The sequence below is a fragment of the Sarcophilus harrisii genome, chromosome 2, assembly GCF_902635505.1.
Source record: "Sarcophilus harrisii chromosome 2, mSarHar1.11, whole genome shotgun sequence".
In the NCBI taxonomy this organism is placed as follows: Eukaryota; Metazoa; Chordata; class Mammalia; order Dasyuromorphia; family Dasyuridae; genus Sarcophilus; species Sarcophilus harrisii.
The window spans coordinates 218,697,564-218,712,404 of record NC_045427.1 but is presented as its reverse complement, the minus strand read 5'-3'; the positions used below and the strand labels follow the sequence as shown (position 1 = coordinate 218,712,404).

The window sequence follows — 14,841 nt, the reverse complement described above, 5'->3', positions numbered from 1 at the left end:
TGATAACATCTGTACCTGTTGAATGGCTAAGTAGAACTCTATTATTAGGCTAAAATCTACTAGTCTTTGGGCAAAGGGAACTGAATTTCCCCTTTCTCACAAACACACTTTGCCCAGGATCTCCAGGAACATCCACCCTTCCCCAGCTCTTGGCTCTCCAGGCCCTTGGAATAGGGAGTCTTTTCTGCCCTTTGATGATTAAGCACCTCATTCCATATGGGATTATTGTCTTCTATGACTCGAGTTTTCTTCTTGACATCTAGAGGGAGAAACCAAATAAGGAAAAATTAGTAATTGATTCATCTGTGCTTCAAGTTTATTCTGGCAGGTATAGCCATATATATATTTCAATCTTAGCTTTTCCTATTTGTTCTTCCTCTTCTCCCTATCACTGCTTCACAGATTAATCTATAAATGGGAAATGGTATTAAAGATTTCCTAGCATTGATGTGATTATAGATAAAGTATCCTGGTTGTTTGTGAAACGATTAGTCAATTAACAAACATTTGCCACTACTGTAGGGACAGGTATTGAAGCACTGAACAAAATATATATAAAGAATTCAGAAAAACATGGAAAGAATTGTATTAACTGGTACAGAACAAAGTAGGCTGAACTAGGAGAACAATATATGCAATGAAGAGAATAATGTTAATGGGGGAAAAAAGGGCAACTGAATTCTGGTAAATTAAAAGAATCAATCTTAGTCCCAGAGAACAAATGATGAAATATTGCAGTGGTGGACTAAGAGTGTGGAATACCATGCATGTGGTCAGATACAGGCCATGTTCATTAGTTATGGTTAGCTGTTCTTTGTTATGAGGAGGAGGGTTGAAAAAGGCAGCATAGTTCAGTGGCCAGAATGCAAAACTGAAAGACCTAGAGTTCAAATGCTGCCTCTGATAGTTCCAGCTTGTGTAACCTTAAGCAAGTCACACCCTGTGCCTCAGTGTCTTCATCTGTAAAATGTGAATACTAATATCTGGAGTACCTTCATCTCAGGATTCCTGTGAGACTGAAAAGAAACAGATGTACAAAAAGGAAAAAAGGTAAGAATAAATAAATATTTTTTAAAAACCCAACAACAAAGGAGGGTTCAGTGATCATGGGGATATATAAAGAAATGATTTTTGTATACAAATGAAAGGCACCAATAAAATTAAAACAAACTAGCAAATAATGAAGTATACAACAGTCCATGATCTCAAGGAACTTAGATTTAGTAAGGAAATAAAGCACAGAAGAAACATAAATTTGTCACTCTTTCTACTAGGTTGTATATCAGTGTCCATCAACCTTTTCCAAAGATGTTGAAGTGTTTTAGGTTTTTTTTTTTTGTTTTTGATTTTTTTTTGGTATGTATGTGTATGCATGTATATGCATTGTGTAGAATGGTGGTTTCCAAACTTCTTTCATCATATACTCCTATCAGTAAAAATGTGAGCAGAACTTATATGTATATTTTCTTTTAAATTATATATATGTATTACTGTACTATTATGTTACTAAACATTCACAAAAAAAAAATCAACAAGGATGAAATAAAGATAAAATAGTTTATTTTAAAATAGGTGTTTTTAAATTTTTTTTAATTAAAGCTTTTTATTCACAAAGTATAGGCATGGGTAATTTTACCAACATTGACCCCTGTATAACTTCCTGCTGCAAATTTTCCTCTTCTTCCCCCCATTCCCTACCCCACCCAGCAGACAGTCCAATGTATGCCAAATATGCCAAAATACATATTTCATTTTATTTATGAATGGGACAAAAACCTTTTTTCTCTCATCAAAATTATTAATAAAAATATTAGTGTTATTGAAACCCCACATGTTATAGAACTCAATCTATGCTGACAAGCTTGAAATGAGGTATTTGTAAAGCACTTAGCACAGAACCTGGCAGATAACAGGCACTATGCTATTTAAATGCTTATGTATATTATTATATACTTATATATTATATATCACACATATGCTTCCCCCCCCTTCCTTTCTTCTTCCTTGAAGATATTTTGTCTCTGTGAATGCAGGACCATATGACATTCATCCTGAGATTCCCTATGTCAAATTTATGTTAAACATTAGTGAGATTTACTTTCTATTTTTCTTCCAGAAATTTTAACATTTTCTTTTTGTACCCTGCAGTTATCTTACTATGCCCTTCTGGTATAGAGGAATATTGGGAGATGCTTAGAAAAAGAGGTTTTAAAAAAAAAGTTTAAAAAAAAAGATGTGTGTATTGAATAGCAGAGGAGAGACTTCAGTCCCCAAAGTTCTTCATGTACCTGTTTTTACAGAATTGAAGTGGTTTAGGAAGATAGGAGGCTCTTCTACTAATTTCTTCATTTTCCTTTTCTTTAATCCCAAATAGCTCCATAAAGAGGATTTCACTAGGGTTCTATTACATAGCACATATCCCAAAGGTCATAAGATTTGGAAAGGGAAGAGTTGATATGACTAACTATTGTACGTGTGTGTACATTATATATGTGTATATATTTTCATATATGAGACAGAGACAAAGAGAAAAGAGAGAAGAGAGGGAGCTTTAAAGTTTTCAAGGCACTTTACATACATTATCTGATTTGATTCTTATTTTATAGACAAAAAAACTGAAGCTGAGATTTAAGTGTTTTACACAACTAGTAAATATATGAGGCAGGATTTTAATGTAGCTTTTCTTGACTCCAAGTACACAGCTCTTCCCACTATATTGTGCTATCTGGAGCTAAAAAGATCCTAAGAAAATGAAAGGTACTTTTAAGGGCAAGCACTAAGGGGAGAGCTGAAGCAATCAGTAAAAGTAGGAGATAATGCCTGAGTCAAATCTTGAAGTAATCTGCAGATTATTAGAAATGGACATGAGAAAAGAATTACTTCTACAAATGGAGAACAGACTTAGCAAAGAAGGCACATAGGTGGGAGATGAAATGCTGAATTAAATAAATAGCAAGTAAACCAATTTGACTGGAACACAAGAGTGCATGAGGAAAAGAAATATGAAATCTGGAAATATTAATGGAAGTCAGATTATGGAAAATCTTAAAGATAAGATGGGGAAGTTATTTTTTATCCTAGAAATAATGGGGAGTCCCGAAGCTTTGATCAGAGAAGTGATTTAGGGATACTTGTTAAAGAGTCAGTATGACAGATGAATTGAAAAGAGGAGAGATTAGAAGCAAGGAAACTATTACATGTCCAGGCAGATTATAGTATCTAAATATAGTGAAACATTGTTATAAGAAACAACTAATGGATGAATACAGAGAGCTATGGAAAGACATATAAACTGGTGCAAAGAAAAACAATTAGAGCTAGGGAAAAAATATATACACAGTGCCTACAACAACATATATAAGCAGCAGCATCAAAAACTTGAAACAAAATGTTATTAATGTTACCCACCTCTTCTTTTTCCAAACCTCTTTTCCATATCACTGCCAAAAAACAAACAAGTATATTACTATCCTAACCAAAGCTTCAGTGCTTCCACATTGTCTCCAGAATAAAATACAAACTGCTCAGCTTGGCATTTAAAACTTTCCAAAATCTTTCTTCCATTAACTTTTCTGTGCTTGGCCCCAAAGAAGCAAAATAAGAAATTGCCTGCTTCTCCAACTCCTTGGCAGAGGTGAGGGTCAATATATGTAGAGTATTGGCTATAATATCAGACTTTTTCAATGTGTTAATTGGTTTTTCTGATTTTTTTTCCGTTCTTTATTCTTTGTTCTTAGGATGACTCTCTGGGAAGACTAAGGGAGTGATCCCGGGGTAAGTATAAATGATACAAATACAAACGATATAAATACATTTTTTTAAAAACAACATTTACCATAGGTAACATCCTAACAAAGGTGTTGAGGACTTACCTCAGGATAATTATTGTGTGAGTAGACCAAAGGGGATGGATACAATAAGTTTTAGAGAAAGAATTGGTAAAACTTGGGCACTGATCAGCTATAAAGAATGAGGACAACAGAAAAGCCCAGGATAATTATAGAATCTAGAACTTGGATAATAGTGGGTGGAAGGATAGTGGTTACTCTTTAAAAAAGTGGGAAATTTGAAAGTCACTGGATTTAGGAGGAAATGATAAATCCTTGGAACACAAATGCAAAAGCAAGATAGTTTCTGCCTTCCAGGAGCTTACATTCTAAGAGGAACCAAACAAATAAAGGGGAGTGAAGACCATGGAGGGACACTGTGATCCAGAAAGTTAAAGTTATGATGAATGGTCGGCATGGAGGATTATTATCTACACACAACTGAGAAATAACAGCAGAAGAGACATGATTAAGGTTTATGATATGCAAATTGGAAAGCTGAGGTGGGGAAAGGGATAAGGAATGAGCTAGGAAGCAGTCCAGTTAGTAGGGCTGTTGATGAGGAGGTCGTGGAGAAGTGAAGTGAAACATGACTGGCAATTTCCTGAAATCGTATTGTGGGAGAGGCAGAATTTCCTCCAGGAAATGGTCTTCTGTGAGGCATTTGATGAAAAGATTGTAGGGAACATGTCTGCAAAGGAGATTAATAGTCCATTTTCAAGAGGCAAGGATAGTTTTGATTTTATTATAGTTCTTGTACAAAGGAGATGGAGAGGACAGCTAGTCATGGGGGATTCTGATTTGTGAGTCTTAACTCCCCTCTAAGCATAGGCTGGAAATCCATTTTAAGAGAAATGAGAAAATAGGTATTTGGAGATGCAGGCCCAGAGTTTAGAAAAAAAGTGAAAGGTGAATATATACACACAAAGATATAATTTATATTATAAATATAAAATGACAGGAGATAGAGTGATCGCTATTGGTGTAGGACCCAAATCTATCAGTTATTGCCTTCTGTCAAACATGGGTTAAGCTAGTTTTTTCCTAAAAGTTGATGTATCAGAATGAAGAAAGTAGTGGGTCCTACATGTGTAGTAAGGTATCATGTGTGGCAGCATCTATCATTGTGTGGCTTAAAGGGGATTTTTAGCATCTTCTTCCCCCATGACTTTCATTCAGAGCAGAGATTGAGACCAGAGGTCTACATTCTGCTCTCCTCAAAGAGAGGGGGGTCCCAGGCTAGAAGTATATTGATCTGTTCCCTCAAATATATTTCATCTAAGGAATATGACTGGGTTTGAGCTAACTTTTGGTCACTTTGTCATTTTGTGGAAAGAACCCTAAGTTCTATATACATAGCTTGACCCTCTTTCCCCACCTGATAATAATTCCATAATGAATATACATTGCGAGTAACAAAGAATTATTTGTCCAAATTATAGCAAAACAGACATCAAGAAGGTATCCCAGACAATTAAGAGTGAGGGAGTTCTCCCATTAGAAATGAGGTAACAACTCAAGCAAGAGAGTCTCAGATCTCATCTAAGGGGAATTTTATCTAAATCTCTTAGAGTAGCAAGCTGTAAATAGGGATATATGATGACTTTCCTCTCCTCTGATGTCTTCCCATAGTCTTTTCCTTTAGCAACCTGGAGTTGGCTCCATGCATCTTCTCTTTCAAAGTTGGAAGTCATAGGAACTTGAAGCTGGAAGAAGACTTGAAGTTTGATCAGTCCTAGGATCTGACTGAAGAATCTCAGAGTGATTCCCACTTGAAGAGTGGACAATATCAACCATACTTCAGGTTGCTGAAGAGAAATAAGACTCTGCAAAGAAACTGACATGAGAGGAGTGGACAGTCTTTATCATGTCCCTAAATCCAATGTGCCAAACCCAATTTCATCCTTGGATGTGATTGGGGACTCTCATGGTTGATCTGAATTAAGCTTCCAATAGAGAAAGCTCCTTCACTCTACATTGTCTGGTATATATTTTCTTATATATACATTCTTTAATTTCTCCTTTGCTATTGGCTTGGATAAATGGGTTTCTTTGCTACTTGCTATGTTCATTCATTATAAAATTGGAATTCAGAGAAAGAAGTCAAGCCTGGGTTCTCCTTTCCCCATTAACAGATAGCAATCAGAAATTTAGCTTGAACCTGAAAACTACATCTCTTAGACTAGCAATATTTAAGGAAACAGATAGATATAATTCTACCCCACTACCTCCTCTCTCTGAGGCAAGCAGAGTCCTCAAATCATCTTCCCTGACCCCCCGTTTCTCTTCCTGGCAGGAATTAAAGGAGCTCTTAGGGAAGGGTTGAGAGAGAAGAGGCTAGAAATGTCTGTTTTGCCTCACTTTGAGTCACACAATAACATCCCTCATGCTACCTCTTAGGAACACCTTAGCTATGTGTACTTTTTCATCAAAAGACATTCTACCACTTCCTATCCCTTCTAACAATGAAAAATGACATTAAAAAGAAGAGGAGGAAAAACAAAACAGTTCACATGTCAATCAAGCCTGATATATGATATATCTAAATCACTTGTGTCAGACTCAAATAGAAATGGATTCCTGTGAGTCTGACATCTTTGCTGTAGACTCAGTCTGTTCCCTCTGAAAAGAATGGGGTGGAGATGCCTTTTCTCTCTTTTTCTACCAGTTCAATTCTGATCAGGATTCAATTTTATTTTTGTTGTAAGAAAACCCCAAATGGTGTCATGAAGAATCAGATACAATTGAAAAATGACTGGAAAACAACAAAAAATTCATTGTATATATTATTTTCTGGTTCTGTTTACTTCACTCTGTATCATTCATATAAGTATATTCATATAAGTTTTCCTATTCTTCTTTGAATTCTTCATATTTTTTCTTATGGTATAGCAATATTCCATTATATTCAGTTATCACAACCTGTTTAGCCTTTCTCAATTGATGAACATTTGTGTTGTTTCCAATTTTTTTGGTCTCTTAACGGTATTTTATTTTTCCAAATACATGCAAAGATAATTTTCAACATTCACCTTTGCAAAATCTTGTGTTCCAATTTTTTCTCCCTCTCTTTTTCTCCCTTCTTCCTCAAAACAGCGAGCATTATATTTATTATAGGTTAAATGGGTATAATTCTTCTAAACATATTTCCATATTCATCATGCTGAGCAAAAAAAAATCAAAAGGGAAAAAACATGAAAAAGGAAAAAAATCAAACAAACAACAAGAGTAGAAGGTGAAAATACTATGCTTTGATCCGTATTTAGTCTTCATAGTTCTCTCTCTGGATGTAGATGACACTTTCCATTATAAGTCTATTGGAATTGCCTTGAATTATCTCATTGTTGAAAAGAGCCAAATCCATCATAGTTGATCATCACCTAATCTTGTTGTTACTGTACACAGTGTCCTTTTGGTTTGGCTCACTTCACTTAGTATCAGTTGATATAAGTCTTTTCAGGCTTTTCTGAAATCAGCCTGTTAATCATTTCTTATAGAATAATATTCCTTGTTTCCAATTCTTTGACATACAAGTGCTACTCTAAATAGTTTAGTGTATATAAGATTTGCTTTCTATTTTTGACCTTATAGGAATATATACTTTATAATGGGATCTCTGAGCCAAAGGGGTATGGATGGACATTTTAATCATTTTCTTAGTGTAATCCTAAATGATTTTCAGAATGGTTGGACCAATTCACAGTTCTGCCAACAGATATAAAGTGTGATGTCTTTTCATTGCTCTTCCAACACTAGTTATTCCTATCTTTTGTCCTATTTAGGAAGCAATAGAGTTTTGAAATCAGAAGGATTATTTTTTAAGATATATCAAAGAGGGGGGAAGTATCAGTTGGAATAAATCATAGGAGGTATTATGCCCTCCCAATATTGTCCAAAAGAACATCAGGAATATTTAAATGCTGTGCCTACTCTCTAAAAAGAATCTTAATGAGAATGATAGATGTACGTACTGAGGGTTGCTTAATACAAACATGGAAAAAAACCTAAAGACTTTCACAGACACTTTTCTACAGCAGACCACATCTCTATAATCCTATAGGGAGTAAAGTATTGAGGATATAAAATGTCACTGTATTTAGCATTTGTTGAAAGACAGTGTACATGTGCATATAGCCGGTGACCTGGAATTAGGGAACCTGGATTCCCTCCTATGTATAAGACCCAAGGTCAATTATTCAATTGCTTGGAGTCTTCAGTTCTCTCTTTTATAAAAGAGGGATGGTAATATTTGCTCTACTTATCTCAAAGGGATGGTTGTATAGAAATTACTTTGCAAACTTTGAGGTGTGTATAAATGTTAATCATTTCTTGATTTTAGGTGTTGGCATGTTTGACTCTTTGTGACTTCATCTGGGGTTTTCTTGGCTAAGATACTTGGAGTAGTTTGCTTTTTTCTTCTATGGGTCTTTTAACAGTTGAGGAAATTTAGGCAGAGTTAAGTGATTTGCCCAAAGTCACACAGCTAGCTAATAAGAGTCTAAAGGCTGGATTTAAAGGCATGAAGATGAATCCTGGGTAGCTAGGGGCCACAATGAATATAGTACTGGGCTTGGAATCAAAAATCATAACTTCAAATACTCAGACGCTTACTAGCTGTGTGAACCTAAAAAACTTTCCCTAAAAAAATCCCAAATGAGGTCACAAAGAGGTGAACTTAGAATCAACAACAAGGAGTCTTTCCTGACTTGTTTAGGTACTCTTTTAAATGCCCTATTATTGATTATAAAAATATTTCACTCAGTGAGTAGAATATAGATTTAAAGAGATTTTTTTTAAACAAGGTATCTATTATGTATCAATTAAGATAGTAGAATATTCTTTGATAGATAAAATTCCAGAGAGAACAGTGTTTAATGAAGCTCTATCAATATTAAGGGAAACATTAAAAAAAAAAAAATATATATATATATATATATATGTATGTATGTATGTATTCTGAGAAGGGATCCAGAGAATTAACCACATGTTAAATACTCCAAGATACAGAAAAGTTTAAGAACACCAAGTTTTCATGCTGTTATCTCCTCCATCCTTCCCCTTTTCTTCCCACAATAATAAACTCTGAGAAATGGAACTGTTTGCTGTCTGGTCTTTATATTTAAAGGCTAGGCACTTAAATGTTTGTTGGATTGTACTGGACTGTAGAAAATCAATAAGTGTATGTTGAATGAATGAGGATTCTGGCTCTTACCTCTGAAGTATACTGTCACACAAAAGCTTGGTGGGGGAGTTTGAGGGGGCTGGACTTTGGCCGACTCTACAATGAGCTGCAACATTTTTCTCTGACTTCTATGGAACCACAGCTCACTTGTTTGCTCTCTTCTGATCCCAAGTCTTAAATAGAACTAGGATGTGCTCTTGCTAGGCAACAGAGTGATGTCATAAAAATTACAGTCTTAGTTCTGCAGGATCCTTTAGGAAACAGTTCTGATGCATGGAGGAAGGAGGTAACTGAGGCAGGATGATGGAAAATCCTTTTAAAATTAATGGTAGTCTTCCTATAGAAATAATGTAGTGAGGATGCTCTCAGAGCCAGGCTGGTTGCCTCTGCTCCTTTGAGTTCTAGGACATTCTGAGAGCTTTGGGGCTGTCTCTCTTGTCTGTCATAATCTTAAAATCCCTATTGGTTGTGTTCCTTTCACTGTTAGGTGCCAGTTAGCACTCTATTTCTATTTAACTGCTTAATCTCAATTAACTTTTACAAAAGGGTATTTATTTGAAAGTTATAACAAGAATAAAAGTACAAACATTGTCCCTTAACACAAATGGAATGCATTCTTTTTTTTTTTTTTTTTTTTTTTTTTGTTAAGACAATTGGGGTTAAGTGACTTGACCAGGGTCAAAAGCTAGGTAATGTTAAGTGTCTGAGGTCAAATTTGAACTCAGGTCCTCCTGACTCCAGGGCTAGTCCTCTATCCACCTAGCTGCCCCTTGGAATATATTCTTTTTTTTTCCTGAGGCAATTGGGGTTAAGTGACTTCCCCAGGGTCACACAGCTAGGAAGTATTAAGTGTCTGAGGCCAGAGTTGAACTCAGGTGCTTGGAGTACATTCTTTTTTATTTTTTTATTTATTTTCATTTTTTATTATAATTTTTTATTTACAAGATATATACATGGGTAAATTTTCAGCATTGACAATTGCAAAACCTTTTGTTCCAACTTTTCCCCTCCTTCCCCCCACCCCTTCCCCCAGATGGTTGACCAATACATGTTAAATATGTTAAAGTATAAGTTAAATACTATATATATATATATATATATATATATATATATACATACATGTCCATACAGTTATTTTGCTGTACAAAAAGAATCGGACTTTGAAATATTGTACAATTAACCTGTGAAGGAAATAAAAAATGCAGGCGTACAAAAATATAAGGATTGGGAATTCTATGTAGTGGTTCATAGTCATCTCCCAGAGTTCTTTCACTGAGTGTAGCTGGTTCAGTTCATTACTGCTCTATTGGAACTGATTTGGTTCATCTCATTGTTGAAGATGGCCATGTCCATCAGAATTGATCATCATATAGTATTATTGTTGAAGTATATAATGATCTCCTGGTCCTGCTCATTTCACTCAGCATCAGTTCATGTAAGTCACTCCTGCTTTCTGAAATCATCCTGTTGGTCATTTCTTACAGAACAATAATATTCCATAGCATTCATATACCACAATTTATTCAGCCATTCTCCAATTGATGGGCATCCACTCAGTTTCCAGTTTCTGGCCACTGCAAAGAGACCTGCCACAAACATTTTTGCACATATAGGTCCCTTTTCCTTCTTTAAAATCTCTTTGGGATATAAGCCCAGTAGAAACATTGCTGGATCAAAGGATATGTACAGTTTGATAACTTTTTGAGCATAGTTCCACATTGCTCTTCAGAATGGTTGGATGTATTCACAATTCCACTGGCAATGTATTAGTGTCCCAGTGTTCCCACATCCCCTCCAACATTTTGCATTATCTTTCCCTGACATTCTAGCTTGTCTTAATTTGCATTTCTCTGATTAATAATGACTTGGAGCATTGGAATACATTCTTAAAGCTGCCTGTACATGGGTTCTCCCAAACCCATGTTCAAATTTAGTATAAATGCCAGATGAGTCGTTTCAACTACCTCTGAACCAGATCCCAAAAGTTGCTCCTTATTCCTTTGGGCATTAATTCTGAACTTGTTATAAACCAGGTACTCTTGATATATTGAAACACATCAGAGGATATAGTCCTTGATCTAGAATGAAAAAAATAAACAAACTGCAAGGCAGTCAAGAGACAAAGGCCTATATTCACAAGGTCACATGGATGCTTTAATGGGGAGAGCCCAAGTCCCCTCCCCTTATAGCATTGTCTCTCTAGAAGCTACCAGTGGAACCCAAAAGATGCACCAAGTACACAGTTAAAGACAAGATGGCCACAAAGAAGAACGGAAGAACAGTATGAAATGCAAAATGGATAATTTTGATTATATTAAATTAAAAAAAGTTTTGTACAAACAAAACCAATGCAGCCAAGATTAGAAGGGAAATGGAAAATTGGAAAAAAATTTTAAATCTAGTATTTCTGGATAAAGGCATCATTTCTAAAATATATAGAGAATTGACTCAAATTTATAATGCAAGCCATTCCCCAATTGATGAGGAAACTAAGACAAACAGTGACTTGCCCAGGGTCACATAGATAGATGGTAAATGTCTGGATTAGATTTGAACTAAGGAAGAAAAATCTCCCTAAATTTAAGGTCCAGCACTCTATTTACTCTATTACTTAGCTGCCCTTGGGTAAACCTGTACAGCTAGAGAAAGCATTCCCCTTTTCCATTAAAATCACATTGTATATATGTAGTTCTGAAAATGTTATATCTTCCCAATCAAAAGTAGACTCCTTGAAATCAGGAATTGTCTTTGCATCCTTAGAATCCAGTACCACTCTTGCTCAGCCCCCTTTGCTGTTAATTATGCATCAGTATCCAGCAAGCCCCTTAACTATTGTGGGTGTACCCACAATATTCTATCCTCAAAAACTCAACAAGATGTCTGAAGACATTCCTTCTTTCTCTAGAATGAGAATATGAACATCCCTTTTTCCGTAAATTCATATTCTCATTCTAGACATGTCCCAAACAAAAGTCATTTTGATTTTTTCTCCCCAAAGCTGTCTTTTGAAGTTCCCTATCACTACTGAAGGATGTTAACTATATTTCTAGTCAACTCAGGTTCAGAATCTTGGTGTTACCAGATTGAGTTCACAATCCCTCATATCCAATTTAAAATTATGTCAATGCTATATTTAAATATCTCTCCTACTATGGGGACTGAATGTGGACCACAACATAGTATTTTCACCTTTTTTGTTATTGTTGTTTGCTTGCTTGTTTTTTTTTTTCTTTTTCATTTTCTCCTCTTTTTGATCTGATTTTTCTTGTGTGCCATGATAAATGTGGAAATATGTTTAGAAGAATTGAATGTGTTTAATCTATATTGGATCATTTGCTGTTTAGGAGAGGGAGAAAGAAGGAAGGGAGGGAGAAAAATATAGAACATAAGATTTTGCAAGGTGAATGTTGAAAACTATCTTTTCATGTATTTTGAAAAATAAAAAGCTATTATTATTTAAAAAACTAAATAAAAATGCAGGCCTAAAAAAACAATCTCTCTCCTATTTATTCCATTTCCCTTACTCATAAGATCATCACACTACTTCAGGCTCTTATAATCTCACATTTATACTATTTCAGTAGTCCCCTAATTAATCTTTTAGCTCTCAGTGTCTTCTCATTCATCTTTCACTTAGTTGCCAAAGAGAGATCCTTTGTTTATTCCATTTTCCCACTTAAAAAGTTTCAGTGGCTTCCTATTTTGTTTATAATAACATTAGGATACTGCTCTGATTTAAAGGGCATCTTGGTGGTGAAGTGAATAGAGTACTAGGCCTAGAATCAGGAAAACTTTTCTTCAAATTTGGCTTCTGTGTCACCTTGGGCAACTCACTTAACTCTCTGTTTCCTCATCTATAAAATGAACTAAAGAAAAAAAATGGGAGGCCATTCTAATATCTTTGCCAAGAAAACCCCAAATAGGTTACAAAGAACTTGGCAGGACTTAAAAATAAATGATTTTTAAAGTACTTATTCTCACCTGAATAGAAAACTTCTTTTGTACTTAATCAGATTCCAAGGAAACAAAACACTGCATTGAAATTTTTCCAAATTGATGACTTTCCTTGATTAAACCAATTAACAACAGTTAATCTTTTCTTGATTATTGACCAGATTAAAAAGTTTTAGGAAGATTCTATCAGATATGTTAATGATGAAGTCAGAATAACAATTCCTAGTTGGAAATATACATGTAACAAATTCACAAGGGTTTTCTGTTAGCTAAAGGACATTTATTTAGAAGAGATTACAGACTAAATGAAGAGGTAAAATAAACACTAGCATGGTAAATATGAAATAGATTTGAAAGAGCAATTGGGTTATCAAGGAAAGGAGTTTGAAAGAAACAATTAGAGAAATATGTCCTGAGTTGACGCAGATTATATCCATTGGGAGTTTAGTAGATTAACCAGAGTTAGCGATAGTAAGGAGAAATATACCATTAATGAGAAGATGCTATATAGAGGGAGAAAGTATCTCATAGTGGGTTTAGTCCTGAAAAAAAATTTAGTAAAGATCCTTATAACAATGATAATTTTATAGGGGAAATATAACCTTGGGGGTTTCTTAAGGGAGGAGGAGAAATAAAGGCCAGGATGAGAATACATATTGAGATGTTGAAATTGCCTTGAAGATACTAATAAAGAAAGTCTGGGGAAAACCTGGATTCTCATCATAGGTATCTTAAAGATCCTAACCAAGGCAGCCTGGATATATCATGGTTACCTTAACTATGGTAATAAGACAGTCTGGGAAACCCAGTTCCCAGGATGAGTGTTTTAATATTTTATGAAAAAGGGAGAGATTTTAGGATTCACATCATTAATATTTGAAATTGTTTTGTTAAATACATAAAAAATTTTTTTAAAAGTTTTTAAAACTTTTTTAAAAAATTAAACATTAAGAACTCAATATGAGCCAGACACTGAGTTCAGTGCTAGGAGTACAAATTCAATTAAAAAGAAAGCAGAAAAGCAAAATCAAACACTGTACTCTTTCAAAAAATTTTCTGTAGAATTTTTTCTTTCTTAACACTAGAAATTATACATGAAAATAATTCTTGTAGAGAAAATTTCAGAAAATAAGGATGAAAGTCTGTCCTTTGTTTTCCTTTGAACAACAACAAAAAAAAAAGGTTAAGCAATTAATAAACTGGTCTCTGAGAAACTGTATAATTGAGTATTGTTTTTCTTCCAACTTATTATCTATCTCTGGGATCAACTATAAATTCCTTTATTCTTTAAAGTGCTGGACAATCTGGTTCTAACCTACTTTTGCAATCTTGTGTGAGAAATAATTCAATTGACTTTGGGAGGGGTGAAGTTAAAAGTCTTTAATTTAATAACTACAGATGTGGGTGTTCTGCCCAGAATTAATTCGTGTTCCTTTTTTAAAACCTGAAAAGCAAACTCTCTTTTGATGCTCTATTGGCTGAGTACCAGAGATCAAAATCTATCAGCAATATAATCCCCCCACATGAATATGAATCTCCATCCTCCATTACATCCTCCCATGGTGATTACTTTATTTGGAAGTAGTTCAGTCTTTTCCCTGATTCCCTATTGGTTGAGTGCTATCCTATCTAAACAGTCTAATTCCCGGATTTGAGTCTAAGTCTCCTTCTCTGAACACATTGTTATATCTGACCTCCCTTTTTACTCTCCTCTCCACTGCATATAAGTGATTCTCCACTTCTAATTCTTATCTTAATTTCTAATTACATTATCCTTTTCTTTTTAAAAATTTCCTTTCTTTTATTTTTATTTCCTTTCCCCCTGTCCTAGCTTCCCATTTCTTAGGTTTCAGTTTTTTAATTTATTTCATTTCTCTG

General features: G+C 34.7%; 1 protein-coding gene across 1 annotated transcript in view; it reads right to left on the bottom strand.

Moving 5' to 3' along the window:
- Positions 1 to 9,185, bottom strand: part of FER1L5 (fer-1 like family member 5) — a 65,126-nt gene extending 55,941 nt beyond the window's left edge. Inside the window, exons 1-2 of the mRNA XM_031951483.1 lie at positions 9,040 to 9,185; positions 207 to 259 (exon numbers count right to left, since the gene is read on the bottom strand). Coding sequence (XP_031807343.1) covers positions 207 to 259; positions 9,040 to 9,124 — 138 coding nt within the window. The 5' untranslated portion in view covers positions 9,125 to 9,185. The remainder of the gene's footprint in view (positions 1 to 206; positions 260 to 9,039) is intronic.
- Positions 9,186 to 14,841: the final 5,656 nt, after the last annotated feature.